This window comes from Cyprinus carpio, unplaced genomic scaffold (assembly GCF_018340385.1).
Source record: "Cyprinus carpio isolate SPL01 unplaced genomic scaffold, ASM1834038v1 S000006515, whole genome shotgun sequence".
In the NCBI taxonomy this organism is placed as follows: domain Eukaryota; kingdom Metazoa; phylum Chordata; class Actinopteri; order Cypriniformes; family Cyprinidae; genus Cyprinus; species Cyprinus carpio.
Genome location: NW_024879183.1, coordinates 111,382 through 134,038, shown reverse-complemented (window position 1 = coordinate 134,038; position 22,657 = coordinate 111,382). Strand labels below are relative to the sequence as shown.

The following is a 22,657-nucleotide window of genomic DNA, read 5'->3' as shown; positions in this document are numbered from 1 at the left end:
CTCCTTCAAGGAACAAGGGTAACCATACGTAACCAAGACGATCTTCTGTACAGACATCAGAACTTTTACCTTCAATAATCCAATTCAATTCAATTCAAGTTTATTTGTATAGCGCTTTTTTGCGATACAAATCATTGCGAAGCAACTTTACAGAAAATTAAGTTTCTGCAATATTTAGTAGTAGCTTATCAGTGATGACTGTCAGTTTATGTGCATACGGCAGAAATGTTCAGAAAAATCAATAAAAGACGTAAACAAACAGACAATTAACACTATTAACAGTAATTATGCACTCAAACTTATAGCAAAATGTGGTAGTTCTGTATGTTGTCCTCTGGGTTAGCATCATCTGAGGTCCTCTGAGGGGCTGGCATCATCTCTTCTCAGGTGTTCTGGATCCAGACTGGAGCTTGTGTAAATCCTAGTTACCACGGGATGTAAATCCCAGCAGAAACAGAGAAACAAATAGAGACATAATTAGCGTAGATGCTGTTCCAGCCAAGTAAAATTAATTAGATTAACCCAAGCTAAAGAATAATAATGCACATTTGATCAGATATAACTGCAGTCCAAAATTATGAGATGCATTATTTGAATGCTTGGCCAAAGAGGTGTGTTTTTAATCTAGATTTAAACAGAGGAAGTGTGTCTGAACACCGAACATTATCAGGAAGGCTATTCCAGAGTTTGGGAGCCAAATCTGTTTGCATGTTTCCAGACCAAAGGACCTTCTCGGTGCTCAGGAGTTCATCGTTCATTAGTGCTTTATGTTCAAGACAGTGAAACGGATCTGAATCCTTTCTTCCCATTGCAGTGTGGCCCAGGTCAACAAGTGGAAGACGTCACCGCCCAGTCGCGGAATGTAAATATATCGGTCTTTCCCAAACCTCCTTCCAGAGACCGTTGGCATTATTATAGTGTCAGTGTATGACTATCTACTGTTCATTAGATTCTATCTGATATCAGTTAATAACAAATAATCTCTCTATCCATTTGTTGAATCTAGAATAAGGTTTACCTTATTACTTCCAGGAAACTTCAGTTTCTCTTTCATTAAGATAATGTCCAAAGTAACATCCAACTCAGTCACTTGCATTTATCAATCTTTGCACAACAATACTTCTACAGCAAGAATTAGCTTTATTCACCAGGTGTGCGCAAACAAAAGAGGAATTTGTTGTGGTTGTTTTAAGGTGCTCCTGGTACATATACATACATATGGACATGTATGCATACATACACATCTGACATGAGAACAACAAATAAAAATACATTTAGCAAGACTTAGCAATAAATAATGTGTATGAATCTGGAACAGTATATTGATTTATGTACAGATTTGTGCATTTTTACTCTATACAGAACTGTATAAATAATAGAGATATGCATATGTATTTACATAATACTTGAAAAGGCAATAATTAAAGATGTAGAATTTTTATTTTATTTTTTTATTTATTTTATTTATTTGACAGGGACAATGCAAACAAACATTGTAGAATTTTTATTTTATTTTTTTACTCACTGCCATAGAGGACAATTCATTTTTTTTTTTCTTTATTTTATTTATTTGACAGGGACAATGCAAACATAGTGTCAAAGCAAGCTTGTCAATGAAGTGCTGCATAAAAAGTTTATAGCATAGACACAATACAATATACATACTTAACTATTTCAATTTAACAAACAATATAACATGATATATAAACATACCTCAAAAAAAAAAAAAAAAATCTCTCTCTCTCAGTCTCTCTCTCTCTCTCTCTCTCTCTCTCAGTCTCTCTATATATATATATATATATATATATATATATATATATATATATATATATATATATATATATATATATATATATATACATACATACATATATATATATATATACATACATACATACATACATACATACATACATACATACATACATACATATGTACACACATATATCATATACAACTGTAAGTGGGAAGTCGTGGCCTAATGGTTAGAGAGTTGGACTCCCAATCGAAGGGTTGTGAGTTGGAGTCTCGGGCCGGCAGGAATTGTGGGTGGGGGGAGTAAATGTACAGTTCTCTCTCCACCTTCAATACTATGACTTAGGTTCCCTTGAGCAAGGCACCGAACCCCCAACTGCTCCCCGGGCGCCGCAGCATAAAAATGGCTGCCCACTGCTCCGGGTGTGTGTTCACAGTGTGTGTGTGTGTGTGTTCACTGCTCTGTGTGTGTGCACTTCGGATGGGTTAAATGCAGAGCACGAATTCTGAGTATGGGTCACCATACTTGGCTGAACGTCACGTCACTCTTGTCACTCACTCACTTACCTACTTACATTAATTAAAAATGAGTACACCTTTGGTTTGTTTTTAACCAGTTTTTTTAGCCTGGAAGTAAACACTTTAAAGTCCAGTACAGTCTTGATGTCAGATGGAAATGAGTTCCAGAGATTGGAGATCTTCACAGAGAAGGTCGTCTGACCAAAGCTGGTCCTGCAGTATGGTATTTTACAGTCATGATTTGTGAAACCCCTAGTGACTCGAGTGCTGCTTTGTCTCTCAATAAATGAACTTAGGCTACGTTCACACTGCAGGGCTTAATGCTTAATTCCGATTTTTTGAAAAAATTAGATTTTTTTGCAAGGCCGTTCACATTTCCAATTAAATGCGACCTTTTGTGATCTCCTGTGTGAACGTGAAATGACCCAGAAGTGACCCGCATGCGCAGAAGAGTACTCAACGGTCAACGACGTCACTCGTTGTTTGCGGAAGTAGCTAATGTTAAACATGGATGTCAACAACAGTGTAGTCAACAGCGGAGCTCTTTTTGCAATATTAAAGTTATTTTCCCAACGGAGCCAGCACAATTACAATCTTCTCGGTGTAAGAAGAAAATTAAAAAGAAGGAGGAGAGCAAGGTTTTTGGCCATGGCGTTTTGTGGAGCAGTGTTAGCAACGTCAGTACAGAGAAACGTGTGGGTGCAGAGTCGCAGCCAGGAGTGGTGGGATACTGATGTGAGTGGCTTCACAAATACAGATTTCATCAGTAACTTTCGAATGACCAGATCCACCTTCGATTATGTTTGTGAGCGCCTACGATTAACTCTGTCACAGGAAGAGACATGTCTGCGGCGGCCCATAACAGTGCAGAAACGCGTTGGAGTTGGAGTGTATTGGCTAGCAACAGGTGCGTGCTATCGTACGATAGCTAACTTGTTCGGCATAGCCAAGTCTACAGTCTGCTCCATTGTACACGAGTTCTGCGAAGCAGTTCGCCGTGTCCTCATGCCCCATTACATAAAACTGCCCAAAGGGGATGCCCTGCAAGAGGTCATTGAAGGCTTCCAGCAGAGATGGGGTTTCCCGCAGTGTGGAGGAGCTATTGATGGGAGTCATATCCCCATCATCGCTCCAGAGGATAACCACGCAGAGTATTTCAACCGCAAAGGGTGGCACTCAGTTCTGCTCCAGGGTGTCGTGGATCATAGGTTTTGGTAAGAAATATAGATATTGTTTTTATAATAGTTTAAAAGTACTGTACTTGCCTCACTTTCTTTTGGTAGAACCATACATCTGCAAGAATATTATCCTTGAAAATACTGTACATAGGACACTGTACACTGTTCAGTAATTTAACACTGTCTTCCAACAGCTTCACCAACATCTATGCTGGATGGCCAGGGAGTGTTCATGATGCGAGGGTACTCCGGAATTCCCATGTGTACTCACTCGCAGAGAGAGGGGAGCTTTTTCCACCAGTGAGTAATCTAGTAATAGTGATTTATAACGTATACAATGTCTTTAATTATTAGCTTTTTCCACCAGTGAGTAATCTAGTAATAGTGATTTATAACGGGGCGTTCAAGTGCCAATCATGCTGCTCGGTGACCTGGCTTATCCCCTTCGAAGCTGGCTGTTAAAAGGATACTGTGACACAGGGACCCTGACAGCTGAGCAGAAGTACTTCAATGAGCACCACAGCAGAACCAGGATGACTGTGGAGTGCGCTTTCGGCCGACTGAAGGGCCGGTGGAGGTGCCTTGCTAAACGGCTGGATGTGGACGTTTCCCTTGTCCCCACCATAATCAGTGCATGTTGCACACTCCACAACGTGTGTGAAATGCACGGGGAGAATTATGAAGAGGCTGGTGGAACTGTTCCTCAACTTCCTCATGTTGAGAGATGGGCTGAAGGAGGGGGATTTGTAGATGTGCAGCCATCAAGAATCAGAGAAGCACTGACTCAGCTTTTTCTTAGCCAACGTTGAGCAACAAACTGGGCTGTCACAATAATTACAATATCGTTCAACATTTTGTACTTTTTGAATGTTTATCTGTACATATATTTGTTAGTTAGTTTCTGTGTCATTACAAGGTCTTCAGTATTTTAATAGCTCAATATATTGAAATATGTTTTAAAAATCTTTGTTACTTGACTTGTGTGTAAAATAAATTAAAGTTGAACTTCATGGGTTTTAAAAGCCATTCTATGAGATTTTCATGTGTAGTTTTTAAGTGAGTTGCTTTGCATTTAGTGTTAGATGTATAAAAAAAAATGAATTAAATGAAAATAAATTTTATTTAGGCCTACTCTAGGATTGCATGGGATGCTGGAGCCTATTTCAACGCACAATTGACACAAATAAAATGAAATAACCTCAGGAAATGTATGACTTTATTTAAACATTTAAGTCAAATTATCCAACAAATCACAGTTCAGGAAAATGATTTCACAGGACAATCACATAGGTTTAAAAGAAAAAAAATGAAATTTCTTTTTGCATTTTATAGCTGCAATAAGTTTTTAAATAACATTTTCAATACTGCTATTGCGGTTTCCTTTTTATTAAGAGAAAACAGTGTGGCTATAATAGTTCAAACAAATACAATGCAACATATTAAATTTTCCATCAACAAATCAAAATAACCTTGCATATTAATAACCTTCACACTTCAACCTGAACATTGTGCAAAACTGCATCTTTAACTGGCATTAATGTTTTAGAACCATTCATAAAATTGTAAAGTGCGTTTCATCATCTTTAGACTGGAGAGGTGGCTGATGATCCTCGTTGTCGAAAGCCTGTTTACCCTGAGTATTTGCTGGTGCCTGGAAAAATGACTGCGTGAGATGAGGATGTGGATGAGTATTATTGAAGGGCAGTGGTTGATTTAAATCTTGAAAAAAGGGCAGGGGCTGGGTGGGAAATGGAGAGGAAGCCACAGGAAACCGTGTGGAATGATGAGTAGGAGGACGAATTGAGTTGTAAATCTGAGAGGGCTGAATTGGTGCTTGGTAGAAAGGTGGCTATGGAGGCTGGATTGATCTCTCCATAAACTGAGATATCATGGCGAACATTTTACGATCATGCTCATGCTGAGCTGCTTGCATCTTCAACAAAAGATCTGTGTCGTCATCTTTAAGGGCACTGGTAAACTCACCTCCAGCGTTGCCTCCATCTTTGATTTTCTTTTCTGCTCTTGGCAGTAGTAGCTGTAAAAAAAAAAAAAAAATCAGATCAAAATAAGGATTACCATGTTTATTTTTTCAATAGTATAACAGTAAAAACGCCAAGCATTCCAGTTTATATCTAGTAATAATTATGATTATTTATGGCCATTTATAAACAATACTTTTTTGTTGCATTTTCGTAACATTTTCGTTGCTTTTTTTTCCAAGAAGCTTTTAGATTTGGGTAATGACAAACTGTAGAAAATGTATTCGGTTCAGGTGGGGGTTAAGAGGTTAATTGAGTTGGAAAATGATCAAAATACAGCCAAGAACATACAAGCAGTGGGTGTGGAAGATGCATGGCTGTTCACAGATGTATCTTCACTTGCTGCAGAACTTTTATCGGAGGTAGAGGCAGAAGGCGAAAGAGCTACAAGGGTCCCATCACCTGTGTATGCATTTAACAAACTGTCACACATCGTATTTCAATGTTATAAAGTTAAGTCACAGTAGCTATAGGCCATGTGCAAATAACCCACCTGTATCACTGCAAGAGCGACTAGCTAGGCTGGCCGCGACAGCTGCGGGACCTGGGCTCTCCTCCTCGGGCTCCTCTTGGCCAAAGCAGCTGTCCAACAGTTCTAGTGGCTGAACGCTGGGCTTATCCCCCAAAATGCGGTCCAGCTCTTCGTAAAATGGACAGGTGATACGTTGACGGCCACTTAGTTTGTTCCAGTCTTTAACCTCCTTGTATTTGGCTCGGAGGCTTTTTTATTTTTCGCTGGCATTGGAGCCAGGATCGTCTGTAACCACGCTCGGCCATTTCGCTGGAAATGTTTTCGTAAACCGCCCGGTTCCGATAAGAGCCCTCGAGTTTGGCCTGAATAGAGCTGTCACCCCCAATATTAATAAAATCTGTGACCTCGCTTCCCTTCCATTGACTGGTCTCAGCGGCATCGTCCGCCATGGTTGTTGTTTATCTTCTCGTTCCCGCCTACTTCAACGCAGAATTATGACGTTTGTAGCGTATCAATGACGTATGGGTCGGATACATGTGGCCTGGCCGTTCATGACGGAGGTCGCATTTCAAAAGATCGGATACGTATCGGATTCAGGACCACATACCCAAGTGGCCTGGGTCACATTTGAAAAGATCGGATCTGTGTCGTTCAGACTGTCATGAAAAGATCAGATACAGGTCGCATAGGGGCAAAAAAATCGGAATTGGGTCGTTTCAGCCTGCAGTGTGAACATAGCCCAAGTGGCTCAGGTGCTAAATGATTAATGCACTTGTGAATTAATTTAAGAAAGCAAAAATTGCTTAAGCTCTCAAAATTCATTAAATTATATTTCTTAAGGATGGTACAGTGATGGTGGCGTATTGTTTTTTTATCCATAATTTTTATTGCTCGGTTGTATACAGAACCTATGCATTTGATTGCAATGGGAGTGGCTTGAGCCCATGCTGTCATGCAGTACGATATATGAGAAAAAAATCATAACATGCATGTACAGCAGGGCTGCCTGATTCGGTATGAAGCTTCTAATTAATTTTAAACAGTTAAGATTACTTTGTATTGTTTTTTAAAATTTTCTTTATATGCTTATATGCTATATGTCAAATTTTAGTTGAGGATCTAAAACCAACCCTAGATATTTGAATTCTGTAACTGAATGAATTTCTTTATTTAGTATATTAATATTAAATTTTCCTTTTAAATCAAGTTTTTTAACGGAAAAGCACATGGATTTAGAACTAGCTGATTTTGGATGAGCCATTGTTGGATGTCAAACATACTAGTAGACAGTACAGCTGCAGCCTGCTCAGGTGACTTGGCGGGAGCATAAATAACTGCATCATCCACATAGAGCTGACAGCTGGCATCTGAGCAGTGCAGAGGTAAGTCATTTATAAAAAGACTAAACAGCAAGGAGCCAAGTATAGAACCCTGGGGAATGCCCGTCTTTATGTTTGAGAGTGCGGATATGTTTTGATCAATTTTAACACACTGCACTCTAGACTGGAGGTAAGATGTAAACCACAACACTGCCTCATTTGAGAAATTAAAATTTTACATTTTAAAAGCAGACTATGATTGATCGTATCAAGTGCCTTTTTAAGGTCAATAATTACAGCTCCCACCACATTACCCTTGTCCAGGGACTTTTTTACATTTTCAATTAAACAGCAGTTTGCTATTTCTGTTGAATGACCTGGTCTAAACCCAAACTGGTAAGGATGGAGTAGCTGTCTGGCTTCTAAATGGTCACTCAGTTGCACTACTACAACGTTTTCAATTATTTTAGATAAAACTGGTAAAATCGATATAGGGCGATAGTTACTCATTGAGCCTTGGCTACCACTTTTGAACACAGGAATAATTATGCCTTGTTTCCATGCACTGGGTAATGTACTGATTCTTATGGAAAGATTAACAAGATGGGTCAATGGTTTGGCAAGGACATCCTTATACTTTTTAAGAAAACAACTATTCATCCTAAAAATGTCATCAGACTTGGAATTTGGAAGTTTATTAATTATTTCTGCAACTTTTGTATCCGGCACCTTTTTAATATAAAAGGAATCTGTTGGGGTTACTGTCAATGGATGATTGAGAGGATTGACAGGCTGGAATTCTTTTGTTAATTCTTCAACAGATTGTACAAAATATGAATTTAATTTATCAGCCTGTCAGGATAGAAACGAGAGACAGAGCGTAAGTGAATCCAATCACAGTGTTTATTTGCAAATCACAGATGCAAGGTGAGTTCTTAGTGACTTCTGGTGCAGGTTCGGAGCAGATACTCAGTGCGGGGCTGAATGCAGGTGAGCACGTCTTGAATAGATATTTTAATGCCAAGCCGTCACAGATGATTAGCACTTGTCTCTCTTTCCTTCAGGTGTGGGTACAACCAAGCAAACTCGGAGAAACACACTGGGAGTTCGGAGGAACTTCAGATCACAGGTAGCAGGGAATTAAGCAGGAGGACAATGACACAGAGGATAGAGTTTCAAAGGTGAGTATACTTTATGTCCTTGAGTCAGCGGTGAATCAACAGGTCGGGAGACAATGGCATATGGTCTGTTCCTGTTGGAGGCTTGACCTCGAACTGGGGCTGTGGTGAGTGCTTTATAGTGCTCTGTGATGAGGCTGATAATTATGTGCAGGTGCAGGTGATTAATACTCCAGGGAACTTGATCGCTGTGGGATTGATGAGACCTGGCTTGACTGGTCCCTGACATTACCCCCCCCTCCAGGGTCCGCGCCAGCGGACCTTGCCCTCCGTCTTGAATTTTTTGTTCAGTTTGTCCATTTATTTGTGGGTGGTAACCGGATGGGCTGGTCATCCGAGTCCACAGGGGTGTGAAGAATGATCGCCAGACTCGGGAGATGAACTGGGGTCCTCTATCAGACACGATGTCTTCTGGGATGCCGAAATTGCGAAACACATGTTCAAATAGTAATTCCGCCGTTTCAAAAGCTGTAGGCAAGGCTTTGAGAGGGATGAGTTTCCACGCCTTTGAGAATCGGTCGATGGCTATGAGAATACATGTGTTTCCATCAGAGACTGGGAGGTCAGTAACAAAATCGACTCCAACATGGGACCAAGGACGATGAGGGATGGGTAAAGGGACTAGCTTTCTGGTGGGTAACTGACGTGGCACTTTGGTTATAGCGCAGAGTGTGCATCCCTGGACAAATGTCTTGACGTCGTCCTGCATTCTTGGCCACCAGTATTTTTGCTGAAGGGTGGAGTATGTCTTGCTGATGCCGGGGTGGCCTGTTCCAACGGATGAGTGAGCGGAGGAGATGAGGGAAGTGCGAAGATCTTCAGGTACGTACAGTCGTGGCCAAAAGTTTTGAGAATTACATAAATATTAGTTTTCAAACTAGATCTTTGTTTCAGTTGTTTCTGTGATGTACTGAAATATAATTACAAGCACTTCATCCGTTTCAAAGGCTTTTATCGACAATTACATGACATTTATGCAAAGAGTCAGTATTTGCAGTGTTGGCCCTTCTTTTTCGGGACCTCTGCAATTCGACTGGGCATGCTCTCAATCAACTTCTAGGCCAAATCCTGACTGATAGCAACCCATTCTTTCATAATAACTTCTTGGAGTTTGTCAGAATTAGTGGGTTTTTGTTTGTCCACCCGCACTCTTGAGGATTGACCACAAGTTCTCAATGGGATTAAGATCTGGGGAGTTTCCAGGCCATGGACCCAAAATTTCAACATTCTGGTCCCCGAGCCACTTTTGCCTTATGGCACGGTGCTCCATCGCGCTGGAAAATGCATTGTTCTTCACCAAACTGTTGTTGGGTTGTTGGAAGAAGTTGCTGTTGAAGGGTGTTTTGGTACCAATCTTTATTCATGGCTGTATTTTTTGGGCAGAATTGTGAGTGAGCCCACTCCCTTTGTTGAGAAGCAACCCCACACATGAATGGTGTCAGGATGCTTTGCTGTTGGCATGACACAGGACTGATGGTAGCGCTCACCTTTTCTTCTCCGGACAAGCCTTTTTCCAGATGCCCCAAACAATTGGAAAGGGGCTTCATCGGAGAATATGACTTTGCCCCAGTCCTCAGCAGTCCATTCACTATATTTTCTGCAGAAGATTAGTCTGTCCTTGATGTTTATTTTGGAGAGAAGTGGCTTCTTTGCAGCCCTTCTTGACACCAAGCCATTTTCCAAAAGTCTTCGCCTCACTGTGCGTGCAGATGCTCTCACACCAACCTGCTGCCATTCCTGAGCAAGCTCTGCACTGGTGGCACTCCGATCCCGCAGCTGAATCCTCTTTAGGAGACGTTCCTGGCGCTTGCTGGACTTTCTTGGACGCCCTGAAGCCTTCTTTACAAGAATTGGACCTCTTTCCTTGAAGTTCTTGATGAACCTATAATTTGTTGATTTAGGTGCAATCTTAGTAGCCACAATATCCTTGCCTGTGAAGCCATTTTTATGCAACGCAATGATGGCTGCACGCGTTTCTTTGCAGGTCACCATGGTTAACAATGGAAGAACAATGATTTCAAGCATCACCCTCCTTTTAACATGTCAAGTCTGCCATTCTAACCCAATCAGCCTGACATAATGATCTCCAGCCTTGTGCTCGTCAACATTCTCACCTGAGTTAACAAGATGATTACTGAAATGATCTCAGCAGGTCCTTTAATGACAGCAATGAAATGCAGTGGAAAGGTTTTTTTTGGGATTAAGTTCATTTTCATGGCAAAGAAGGACTATGCAATTCATCTGATCATTCTTCATAACATTCTGGAGTATATGCAAATTGCTATTTTAAAAACTTAAGCAGCAACTTTTCCCATTTCCAATATTTATGTAATTCTCAAAACTTTTGGCCACGACTGTAGGTTAATATTTATGTAAATTTCTGGAGGTACGGGCATGTTCTGTGATAGTTCTTGGATTTGATCATCAAGGTCCCACTGAATGGGACTGATGAAGAGTTTGGTAGGTAGGATGGTTTCTGGTTCTTCGAATGTCTTCTTCGGGAGCGTGGAGACGGGACAGGGTATCTGCTCTCATGTTTCTTGGCCCGGGATGGTAGGATAGCTGAAAGTGAAACCGTGTGAAAAATAGAGCCCATCGAGCTTGGCGAGAGGTAAAGTCTCTTGGCTTCCTTCAAATACTGGAGGGTTTTGTGGTCGGTAAGTACAAGAAACGGATGTCTGGCCCCTTCCAACCAATGCCTCCATTCTTCCAGGGCAAGCTTTACAGCTAGGAGTTCTCGGTTACCAATATCGTAGTTCCTTTCCGCGGGGGATAATTTTCGGGAAAAGAAGGCACAAGGCATGGGTTTGGATGAGTTCTCTGGGTACTGTGACAAGATGGCCCCTACGCCTGTCGTTGAGGCATCCACCTCGACAATGAACTTCTTTTCTGGATCTGGATGCTGGAGCAGGGGAGCAGTGGTGAAGGCAGTCTTCAATGTCTGGAAAGCCTGTTCCGCTTCTGGAGTCCAGTGAATGGTCTTTGGCTTCCCCTTCAGGAGTGATGTTAACGGAGCTGTTATCATACTTTACTGGTTTATGAACCGGCGATAAAAGTTTGCGAAACCCAGGAATCTCTGTAACTCCTTGATTGATGTAGGAGTAGGCCAGGAGGTGATGGCTTGGGTCTTTCGGTTATCCATCCTGACTCCCTTTTCACTGAGGTGGTAACCCAAGAATTCAATGGAGGTCTGGTGGAAGACGCACTTTTCTGCCTTGAAGAACAGGGAGAACTCTCGGAGCCGTTGGAGTACTTAAGAGACATGATGTTGATGGTCAGATCTGTTACGGGAGAAGATTAGAATATCATCAATATACACGAGAACAAAGTGGTTCAGGAATTCTCGGAGGACTTCATCCATGAAAATTTGGAACACAGCGGGGCGTTTACCAGGCCATACGGCATCACCAGATATTCATAGTGCCCTGCAGGGGTGATGAACGCCGTTTTCCATTCATCTCCTTCTCGAATCCTAATTAGATTGTATGCGCTTCTGAGGTCCAGTTTGGTGAATATACGAGCATCTCTGAGTTGTTCTAGGGCAGACGGGACTAGAGGGAGCGGATAACTGAATTTCACTGTGATTTTATTTAGGGCTCTATAATCAATGCAGGGCCGCAAGCCCTGTCCTTTTTGGGAACAAATAAGAAGCTGGCGGCAGCTGGAGAGGTGGAAAGTCTAATGTACCCTTGTCTCAGAGCGTCTTCGATGTATTCTTGCATGGCGGCTTGTTCGGGGATGGACAACAAGTAGATCCGACCCTTGGGAATGGGTTCTCCTGGGATCAAGTCGATTGCGCAATCCCAAGGTCGGTGTGGAGGTAATTTGGAGGCTGCTGTAGGACTGAATACATCTGCAAAAGATGAATAGCACGGGGGAATGTTGACTGACAAATTTTCTTTTGGACTTTCAATGGAGGTGGAATTCACGGACACAGGTTCAGGTTGGGTGGGAAGTGAGTTTAGGCAGTCACAGCCCCAGTTCAGGATTTTACCAGTTTTCCAATTGATAGTGGGTTGGTGTCGAATGAGCCATGGACGGCCTAGAATTACATCAGCTTGGCTATTCTCAAGAATGAATGGGTCAAATAGTTTGTGATGAATGCTTTAAACACATAGGGTGATAGGTGTTATCTGCGATGTTACATACCCCTGGTTGATACCACATAGGGTGATAGTACGGCTTAGAGGTACGGGTTCTTTGGAGTTGGAGCGTCTTTGCGAGATCTCCGGATATAAAGTTGCCCGCTGATCCAGAGTCCACGATGGCGGAGACTGCAACGTTGAAATCTCAAGACTTCAGAGTTACACATATGGTTAACGGAGTGGATACAGAGGGTTGGTGATGGACTGAACTCACCAGTAATCGAGGAGGGCGAGACGGGCATGTTTGTACGAAATGTCCTTTGTTCCCACAGTAGAGGCATAGATTTAGTTCTGTAGTGCTAAACATTCCAGGGGGGTGTTCAGTTCAATTAAATGACATTTAAATTTGTCTTTGATGTATATTAATACTCCTCCCCCCTTGCCTGTAATTCTGTCCTTTCTAAAGCACTGATACCCAGCAATGTCAATCATATTAGTTGGAATGTTACTATGGAGCCACGATTCTTTTAAACAGAGGTAATCCAAGTTTGAGTCCAGGAGAAGTGCTGAGACCTGATCACGTTTGGGGACAAGGCTGCGTATGTTTAACTGTCCGCCTAATATTCCCTTAGGTTTTGTAGGCACTTAAACATCACAAAGCACATGGGCATGATTAACAGATTGAAAGAGTGGATAATCCTTTATTTTCTGTGCAGCACGACTATCTGAACCACCCAAGCGTGTTTGTAGCATGTTGACTGTTTCCCCAGATTCACAGAGGTTTGCACGCTCCTCTGTAACTAACGCTGCTGCTCTGTCACCCGACCGAATGCGAAAGCTCTCACCGGCCCCCACACCCATGGTATCCCCCGGTCCAGTCCTTGGATGGGTATCTGACAGGCAGGTTAACTCACCGGTGTGTACGCGGTCCGATGTCCTCACACAGGGCTCTGATGCGCTCCGCTTCCCTGCATGACGCTGCTCCGGCAGCTCCTGGCACTGAGTCAACATTTCCTCCAGCTCCGCTGTGTGAGGGCGCTGATGTAATCAGGGACAGTATCACCTGCGCGGCTTCACCTGGGTCAGGCGTTATGAATGATTTATGGAAATGAATTACAGAACACAGAATTACAGAACACAGGTAATGATTCATATGTTAGCTGTTTAAGCTGCAGATGGCATGGGGGAAAAATGTTTTTATGTCTAGATGTTCTAGTGCACAGAGATCTGTAGTGTCTGCCTGAGGAGAGAAGTGTAAACAGGTTGTGTCCGGGGTGAGAGGGTTCTTTGATGATGTTAACTGCCCGTTTCTTCACTCTGAAGACTGGGCAGGTGCACACTAATGATCTTTTCTGCGGTCCTAACAGTCCATTGCAGTCTTCTTAAATCTGATTTCCTGGCTGACCCAAACCAGACAGTTATAGAAGAGCACAGAACCAACTCAATAATAGCGGAGTAAAACTGTCATCTGTGCCTGTGGCAGGTTTAACTTTTTTCAGCTGACGAGGGAAGTACAACCTCTGCATAAGTCCCTGGTTTGTCCAGATGTTGGGAGGATGTAATGCAATCCCATATTGACTGCATCATCCACAGACCTGTTTGCTCTGTAAGCAAACTGCAGGGGTCCAGCAAGGTTCCAGTAATGTCCTTTAAGTAGCCCAGCACCAGTCTCTCCTCCTGCTTGAAATGTTCCACCATAATCCCTGTACCCAAGAAACCAAAAATCACAGGACTTCATGACTACAGATGTTAAAGCCACTAAACACTGTGACATTCTCTGAATTCCAGATCCATGTGCTCTTTCTGAGTACGATGTAGACTTGATCTCCTTTCTCCAACAGCAGCGTTAAGCCATTGCCTCCGTTCTCTGGAGTATTATTACTCAGGGTATTATGTCCCTGCTCAGATCTTCATTTAACATCTATAGACATGAATTCTACAATTGTGTTGATAATGTTTTCAGCAGCGTGGATTAACTATACCTGTGGCCTGTTGGTAGGCATCACCAAGATAAATGAAGACATTCTTGTAAACCAGTGTTACATCTGGTCCAAAGAAACCATTTGATCCTAATGAAGCTGAAAATGCCAATCTTTGGTCTGTCTGAAGATATCATATATCATCTTAAAAATCATAAACATCTGTCTAAGACTGTTTTAATTCAATGTGATGCCATTTCTTGGAAACACATTTCACTGAGAAATCACTTGTAAATTTCACACAGTTACAAAGTAAATCCTACACCTATTGTTTATCAGTGTATTAGGTCTTCAAAAACATCAGTCTCACCTTGGCTTTCCTGTCTGATTTCCTCAATCTGAGCTTTACTGTTAACAAGTCTGGACATGAGCTCCTGCTGGCTTATTTCCAGAGCTTCGAGTCACGTCTCTGTGGCTTGTAATTTCTCCAATGTTGCTCCAAGTTCCTGCAGTAGGTCTGTGCATATTTGCAAAGGACAAGTCAGTGCTTTAATTTCATTCTGAAGAAAGGTGTTGTCTTGTAGCACTCGGAGCGAATATAAGGCATTTGTACAGCAGCAGAAGAACTGCTATTGTTAACCTCATTCTAATGCTTTAACTAAAGCGTGTTAGAGATGTGTCTGCTGTATGAGGATGTTGATGGACAGAATGTTACCAATCTGATGCTTTAATACCGTTCTTATATCTTCAGTAATTCACACATGATGGGCAGTTTGGCCTGGCAGCATACAGTAGATTTATGACTGTTGCTCAAACTATATTGTTTCATTACCTTTATGCTAGCTTAATGATTTACAAATTGATTATAAATACAATACAGACACATGTTTGTTTATGTTCTTAATGGTAACTTTGATCTGAACTTTGGACTTATTAACTGTACAAAGCATATAAGACGTACATTCTTCATGTTTGTGACCTGACTTGTGATCTTCATTTAGAAATGCGTCATTAAAATTAACTGTAACTCAGTGAATACTCAATGAAGAGACATGAGAGAGATATCTATAGAAAGCTTGACATGTCTACTTTTAAACTGAGCAAGTGCTACCAAAACAAATATTCTGTGATAAAGTAATCCATATGAAACCAACCCGATGTCCAGTCTTTCAAGTCTCCCTTCATTATATCTAATGCGACCAGGCCCATGCGCCGAGCGCACTATTGGCATTATAATTATCCACGTAAAAGCTCACGGCGGGTAAATGCCCCATAACAACAAACAAAGCAGCGAGTTTTTTACATTTTACTTTGCACTTCGCGCTGAGAGGAATGAGACTGAATTCACCTCAGAAAATACTTGCTGTGACAAAATAATTCACCTCAAGAAACTTTGGATTATTGACGCAGCAGCTTGATCAAGCAGAGATCCTAAACATGAGTAAGTCTTTTTTTATTATCCTACTTGTATTAGTTTTCACATGACCTGTACACATTTTACTAGTTAGACTTTTTCCAAACTGTAATTCCTGACTAAATGTATAATCAAGTGAAACATTATAAAGTTTCATTCATAGCATCTAAATGTCTCACCATGCCAGGATGTTGTGGGTTCGAATCCCACCACTGCCAACAGTGTTTTTGGGGGCAGCTGTGGCCTAATGGTTAGAGAATTGGACTTGTAACCAGAAGGTTGCATGTTCGAGGTCTCGGTGCTGGCAGGAGTTGTAGGTGGGAGGGAGTGAATGAACAGCGCTCTCTTCCTCAATACTCATGACTGAAGTGTCCTTGAGCAAGGCACTGAACCCCCAGTTGCTCCCCGGGCGCTGGATATATAGCTGCCCACTGCTCCGGGTGTGTGTTCACTTCTCACTGCTGTGTGTGTGTGTGTGTGTGTGTGTGTGTGTGTGTTCACTGCTCCGGGTGTGTGTTCACAGTGTGTTCACTTCTCACTGCTGTGTGTGTGCATTTGGATGGGTTTATTTGATAGGGGCGTTTGAGAATATGGTTTACCATTTTTTTGGGATGTCATAACTTTCCACTTTCTTTCACTTTCATATCACTGATACTGTGTGCTATGTGGTAATTGTGTGCTTTTTTTTTCTATAAATTTGTACTAGTATCAGTGACCATCACAATAATGTTAATAATGTAGTTTAAAAAAATGTATTTTGTCCTCAGAGTCTTTCTTGTAACTCCTCTCTCAGTCACACCTGGCTGAAAGGCTCATTATGCAGCTCATTATGCGGGCCTTTGTCTTCTCAGGTGTGAATCACAGCATTATGCAGGATAGTTGACGCCTTCTCGCTTATACAGTAGGCGGCCAACCAAAATGATGGTTCTACCGTCGTGTGTGCCGCTGCGTCTGCAAAGTGCATCTGCAGCTTTTGACCACTGAGTGGTGCTTTAACCACAAGGTATCAAACAAACGCATAAAAGCACATTTTCGCAAATAGACGTCAGCTTTGCCTCACTGATGTGTTACATTTGACGCTGCAGTCAGGGAAAATGAAAGAAAAAAGACTGTAGTTAAATATTTAATATTCACAGATGAAAGTATAGTACTTATGAAGATATGTGTGTTTCTTAGAACGAATTCAAGCAGTATAAATGTCAAGCCTATGAGCCTGTATGTGTGTTTCTTAGAACGAATTCAGTATTACACCTTATTTTTAGATTTGACAAATTTAATAGGTCTGCAGTATTATTTTATATAATATGAATTATGTGTTATATTATTCTAAAGAAATTGTGGTTTACTTTGCATCGAAGCATTAAAGTGGTAGCCTATTTTAGTGAGCTAGGCTACATGGATTTATATGCAAAATGTCAATATTCTCAAATATTAGGCCTATATTTAAATTTATATTTTAAAATTCCTTCAAATAAAACAGAATCCATTTTTGTCTCAAACTACTTTGTTATTTATTACCTGTCCTTTATTTTGACAGATAACTTCTTGGGAAAAAGATATTTGTCTGTACACTGATTAATAAATTGTTTTATAAATTATTTTCTTTATTTTAGTAAAATGTGAGGCACTGTATAATTTTGCTCCCATTATTTAGGCCTAATTAAAACAAGAAATGAATAAATTAAACCTGCACGATTTAGCTAAATCATTGAAACTCTAAAGAATGGACTGATTAATAAATCGTTCTCACGTTTAATACAAGTTCTCTCATTATACTCAACAAAATACACACGATGTAAATAAGAGCTTCATTTAATTGACAGCTTCAGTGATTTTTAAAGGGAGCCGAATTTACTTGTTTTCATATAATTTAAGTATAAAATAAAATAAATAAATAAATAAATTGCAGCCGCATTTAAATGCAGGTGTGTAGAATGTCTGCGTGCAAGATTTGCGCAGCGCGAGTGATGCTGAGTGCATGCGCAGCATTTATTCTCATTTGTTTTATCTTCATTACAAATCGAGTTTGGTTTTATTTTGGATAATTGCATGTAAAAGTGATTTACTTTGTAATGCATATGCAAATGTGAATTATTATTCATATTCAAGTGTTTGTGTGAAAATTATTAATGCGCATGCAGGACAGGGAGGCGCCCTCTAAATCACTTGAATTTTTTCCTGATAATGAATTAACTTAAAATTGTGGTGTCTCTCATACATGAGAAATATATCAGCAGAAAGCTTGAAATGTCTTTTAAACGAATCAATTCAAAACGAAAACATTATGTAATCTGTGAAGGCTGTATTTTCTCTTTAAAGGCGCGTTCATGTGGAGAGAGTCAGCACTGTGAATTTCGATCTTGCAGCCGACAAGAAAACATTTGTTTATTAATAAACAAGTTCTTTATGTTTTTCACAATTTTTTACAATTATTGGGCTACTTCTGCCTGTGCTTTGTGGCAAACTTAATGCATGTGCTTTGAGCGCGGAATATATTAAGGCTGGATTATAGATGGAAGTTTAATATACAGTAGGTGGACATCCAAAACGTCGTTTCTACCGCCGCTGCGGCGTCTGCAAAGTGCATTTGCAGCTTTTGGCCCGCTGAGTGGCGCTTTAATCACAAGTTTTCAAACAAGCGCATCAAAGCACATTTTTATTATTAACAGGAATAGTTTGTGAAGTGCTTAAATAATTAAGTTATATTTTCACAACATTTGTGAATGTAAAATGAGCATTAGCTAATCTGTGAACTGGAGTTTAATGACATTTGTAAGCATTCAAAAGTACATTAACAAATAAACTTGTAATCATTGTGTAATTTCTATTAAAATCGTTTGATTTGATTCGATTTTGAAACGCATTGAAAGTTTACTGACATTTGTAAGCATTTCAGTTTACATTAAATAATGATCTGTGAATCATTTGATAATGTTTAATAAGTCCATTAGTTAACCTTAACAAGCACATTATCTCATATTTCTAGATATGTGAATATATATTAAGTAATGCTCAGTTAAACATTATATTATGTTTGTTAATGATTTATTAATGAAAGTTATTATAAAGTGTTACAGAATTAAAATTTATGGGTGAACTATCCCCTCATGTTACAATAATCTCATTTACACAGACCAAAGCAGCATAGCACAGTTAATAGACTTCTACACAGCATCTTTCATCACTTTGTTTTTCATACAAGTTGCCTTTTAACTTTTTAACTTCCCTTATGAAAATTAACCTTGGTTTACTACAAATAGAACCAAAGAACCACCATTATTATAGATTAAAACCATGGTAACAAACAAAATTCACTGTTTGCTACACTTAAACATAGTTTAACCATGGTATTTGTAGTATAACAGTTATACAAATGGTAATCTCTACACAAAAAGGTACTACTGTTTTACTATAGTAAAACCATGATTAATTTTTTGTTATCATGTAATCTCAAGCTAAAATAATATTATTACAAATAACAGCTGTGAACACTTGGGAATCACGAAAATACTGATTACACTAATTATTAAACAAATGCAATTCTTGTCAGGGGTTTTGCACTGACACTCTGTTTGTCTCGTGTTTTGTTCTTGTGTCTATAGGTGCGTTCGACTTGAAGCACGTCTACAGACGGTGATCGGCGAGAGCAGCCGCTTGCAGTTAGGGGCGGAGCTGAGAACAAACGTCAGGCAGGACACTTTCTGCTCCTGTTAGTGACACTCACGCGGCGTTTGCATACTTTTTCACAAATGAAGTGAATAAAATGCAGTATTTGTCAAATACACAGACATTTTAGAAACGTTTTCATAAGCAACAGAAACACTTTTTATACACTGCTTAATACAGTGCCATCTTTTCAAGAATAAAGTTCAACTTAATCATATACTATATAAATACTAATAAAGTGGGGTATATATGCTTTTTTCAGTGTTGTGTGATAAACATGACTCAATACAACAGTGCAACTACGGTAAAAAAAAAAAAAGAAGCTTTTGTCATGCGGTGAATTTGGCCAATCGTGAAACAGCTGTGTCGTCATCAGCACTCCTGCAGTCGCTCTGGAGAAACTGCTGCGGCTGAGTCAGCCGGCTGCTCTCAAAATGCTCTCGCGGTGCTTTGATGACACACGTGACAGTCATGTGGCATCGGCGCCATCTCAAATCGGACAAAATTTCTAACCGGGATGCACTGCTTCAAGTCAGATTGCGATTGGTTTGTGCAGCGCTACATGAAGTCGAACATGTATGTCGAACATTGTGTCTTCCAGCACATGGTCTAGTTGATTGTTTTCTTGGCCATGTGCTTCTTTAGCCCCTCCTGCTTGTTTTTCTTTTTACCACACCCTCTTGTTAGCCTTGTTGGTCTAATAGTGCTCACCTGTCTCTTGTGTGTTTTCCACCCTGATTATAGTGCCCCTTGCCCTATTGTCTTTGCTGGTTCGTGGTCATTCTTACCCTCACTGTCGCTGTGTTCGTCTCTGTCTGTGGCTGAGTATGTGTTCCTGTCTCCCTGCCTTATTGGTCTTGTGCCCTTGTCTTGTCTAGTCCTTTGTGTGGGAAGTCGTGGCCTAGTGGTTTGAGAGTTTGACTCCTAACCCTTAGGTTGTGGGTTCGAGTCTCGGCCGGCAATATGACCACGACTGAGGTGTCCTTGAGCAAGACAACCGAACCCCCAACTGCTCTCCAGGAAGCCGCAGCATAAATGATACTACACTGCTCGGGTGTGTGTGTGTGTGGTGGTGTGTGTGTGTGCACGCGCGTGCATGCGTGCGTGCGTGCGTGTGTGTGTGTTCACTGCTGTGGGTGTGTGTGGTGTTTTTTTTTGTGTTGTGTGTGTTTCACGGTGTGTGTGTGCACTTTAGATGGGCTAAATGCAAAGCACCAATTCTGAGTATGGGTCACCATACTTGTCACTTACTACTTGTAGTTTCCATGTTTTTGTTTTGCTCCTTGTTTTAGCAATCTGTTTGTTCTTGCTTTTGCTTTTTACTTTTTATATTGTATTGATTCTTCTAATCCTGATTTTTGGTTTTGTATTTTGTTTGATATTCTTTTAGTTAATGTGTTGGTTAAATTGGTAATTATTAATTTTGTTACTTTTACTTTTATCAGTTCTTTGTTTTATTTATCCCCTTGTCTTGGGAGTAATTTGTGTTCCTGTGGAGCCTTGTTTTCTCTTGTGCTGTTAGAGTTCCCGTCCTGACCTGTTCCTGTCCACTGGTTCCCTTGCCTGACATCTGGAGTGCTGCAGAGTTCATGGTCAAGTATCTGAGCTCTGCTCTTTGGTGCCTATTGCTCTGGTCTCTCCTCCAGCCTGGTCCTGCCGCCCAGCCTCGCTACTATAGTATTCTGCCAGTTGGTGTCTGGTGCTGTTCCAGTGGCCTTCCCTAGCTGTCTCTATTTAATGTGTTTTCCTGTTGTGGTCTCACCTGAGCACCTCACAACCCTTTTGTATCAGTCTGTTTTGTCAAACCCTTGTTACTCACACTGCAATTGGGTCCTCCTTCCAGATCCTTGACAATTCTGATAATGATTCTTTGATTTCAAAGGACAGAATGCTCAAGCATACCTCGTTCATCTCATCAAAGGACACATGTTGTTCCATTAGTCGAAAAAGGTGTCGGAGACGCTGTCTCCTTGCAGCAGATCTTCATTTCTGCATATAACGTGAGTTCTCAGCTGGTAAAAGTAAACCCATATATACATTACATGCACATGAAGGAACGCTTAATCCTTCATTAGATATACATCACAAAAACTGGCCAATCAGGTTGTGAACGTATCACTATGCCTTTAGGTTCGCTGTCAAAAATGCCAGTGTGAATGCTAACCGGACCAGGACTGAATGTATCTTCTTTTTCAGTCTTTTTTGGTCTTACTGAACTACAAGTGTGAACACACCCTAAAAAGCTGAACTTAGACCACATCATGAACCTGTGGTGGAAAATGGTCAGTTTAATATGCACAAATGCTCTCAATCACAGACAGTTCAAAATCTCACTGCTTCTTCACTGCACTGTGAGATGGCTTTCAAGAGATCATTTGCTTTCTCATTTATTTATTTAGTTTTTTTAGCTTTTGAATCCAGTGAAGCTGTTCCTCGCAGTAAAACATAAGTATCCTGAGCTACATGATCCCCATTGGATTTCAAATCACTTTTTTTTTTGTTTTTTTGGTTGACATGCTGCATTATCTGAATTGACTAAACGTGGATCTGCAAGAGAAGTTAAAGATGCTGCCTGACCTGTTACAGCGTGTGGAGACACCGTCTCACTCGGTAGAAACTGATGCTATTGTAGTACCTAACTCTATAAACCTATGGTATCATAGTTGACAAATCAGTTTCTAAAGCCTCTAAATGATCGATATGATCAAAACATTGCTAAAAACCTGTTTCACACAATATGCCACATGCTTTCTGACACCTGGCTGATAGTTTATACTTTTGTAGCAAGTTATAAGGCCTTTCATTATATTGTGTAAAAATGTCATTCAGTAATTTGAGGGTGGTTATTTTGATGTTGCAAAGTTTATTTACATCAACAAAGACTGGATCGGACTTCCGGTTATGGCGCGTAGCTGGTAGGACGCACGAGGAGAGCTCGCTGCCAAATCTCTGAATAAATCCTTGTAATAGACCCAAACTTGTATGTAGCCGATTGAAATAATATTAAAAGATACACGGGACGAAATGCCACCGAAAGCAAACCAAGTCTGGACAAACAATCGAAGTCACTGACTCAAGTTGAAGGAGATAGCCGAGAGCAGACTAGCAAACAT

The 22,657-nt window shown here is 40.6% G+C and overlaps 1 protein-coding gene, 1 long non-coding RNA gene and 1 pseudogene across 3 annotated transcripts; 1 reads left to right on the top strand and 2 right to left on the bottom strand.

Moving 5' to 3' along the window:
- Positions 1 to 2,789: 2,789 nt before the first annotated feature.
- LOC122143835 (protein ANTAGONIST OF LIKE HETEROCHROMATIN PROTEIN 1-like) lies at positions 2,790 to 3,806 on the top strand. Its single transcript, XM_042754439.1, has 2 exons — positions 2,790 to 3,488; positions 3,647 to 3,806. The coding sequence occupies exons 1-2, from the start codon at positions 2,923 to 2,925 to the stop codon at positions 3,804 to 3,806; spliced, it is 726 nt and encodes a 241-aa protein (XP_042610373.1). The 5' UTR covers positions 2,790 to 2,922.
- Positions 3,807 to 4,822: 1,016 nt separating this feature from the next.
- Positions 4,823 to 6,532, bottom strand: LOC122143842. 2 transcript variants are annotated; one of them, XR_006159393.1, is made up of 3 exons: positions 5,985 to 6,532; positions 5,783 to 5,893; positions 4,823 to 5,487 (listed from the first exon to the last, which is right to left on the bottom strand). It is a non-coding gene; the product is annotated as an uncharacterized LOC122143842 (long non-coding RNA). The 2 variants fall into 2 exon arrangements; XR_006159394.1 differs by having other exon boundaries at positions 5,783 to 6,211.
- A 6,761-nt stretch (positions 6,533 to 13,293) lies between these two features.
- Positions 13,294 to 15,109, bottom strand: LOC122143834 (annotated as a pseudogene).
- Between the last annotated feature and the right edge of the window lie 7,548 nt (positions 15,110 to 22,657).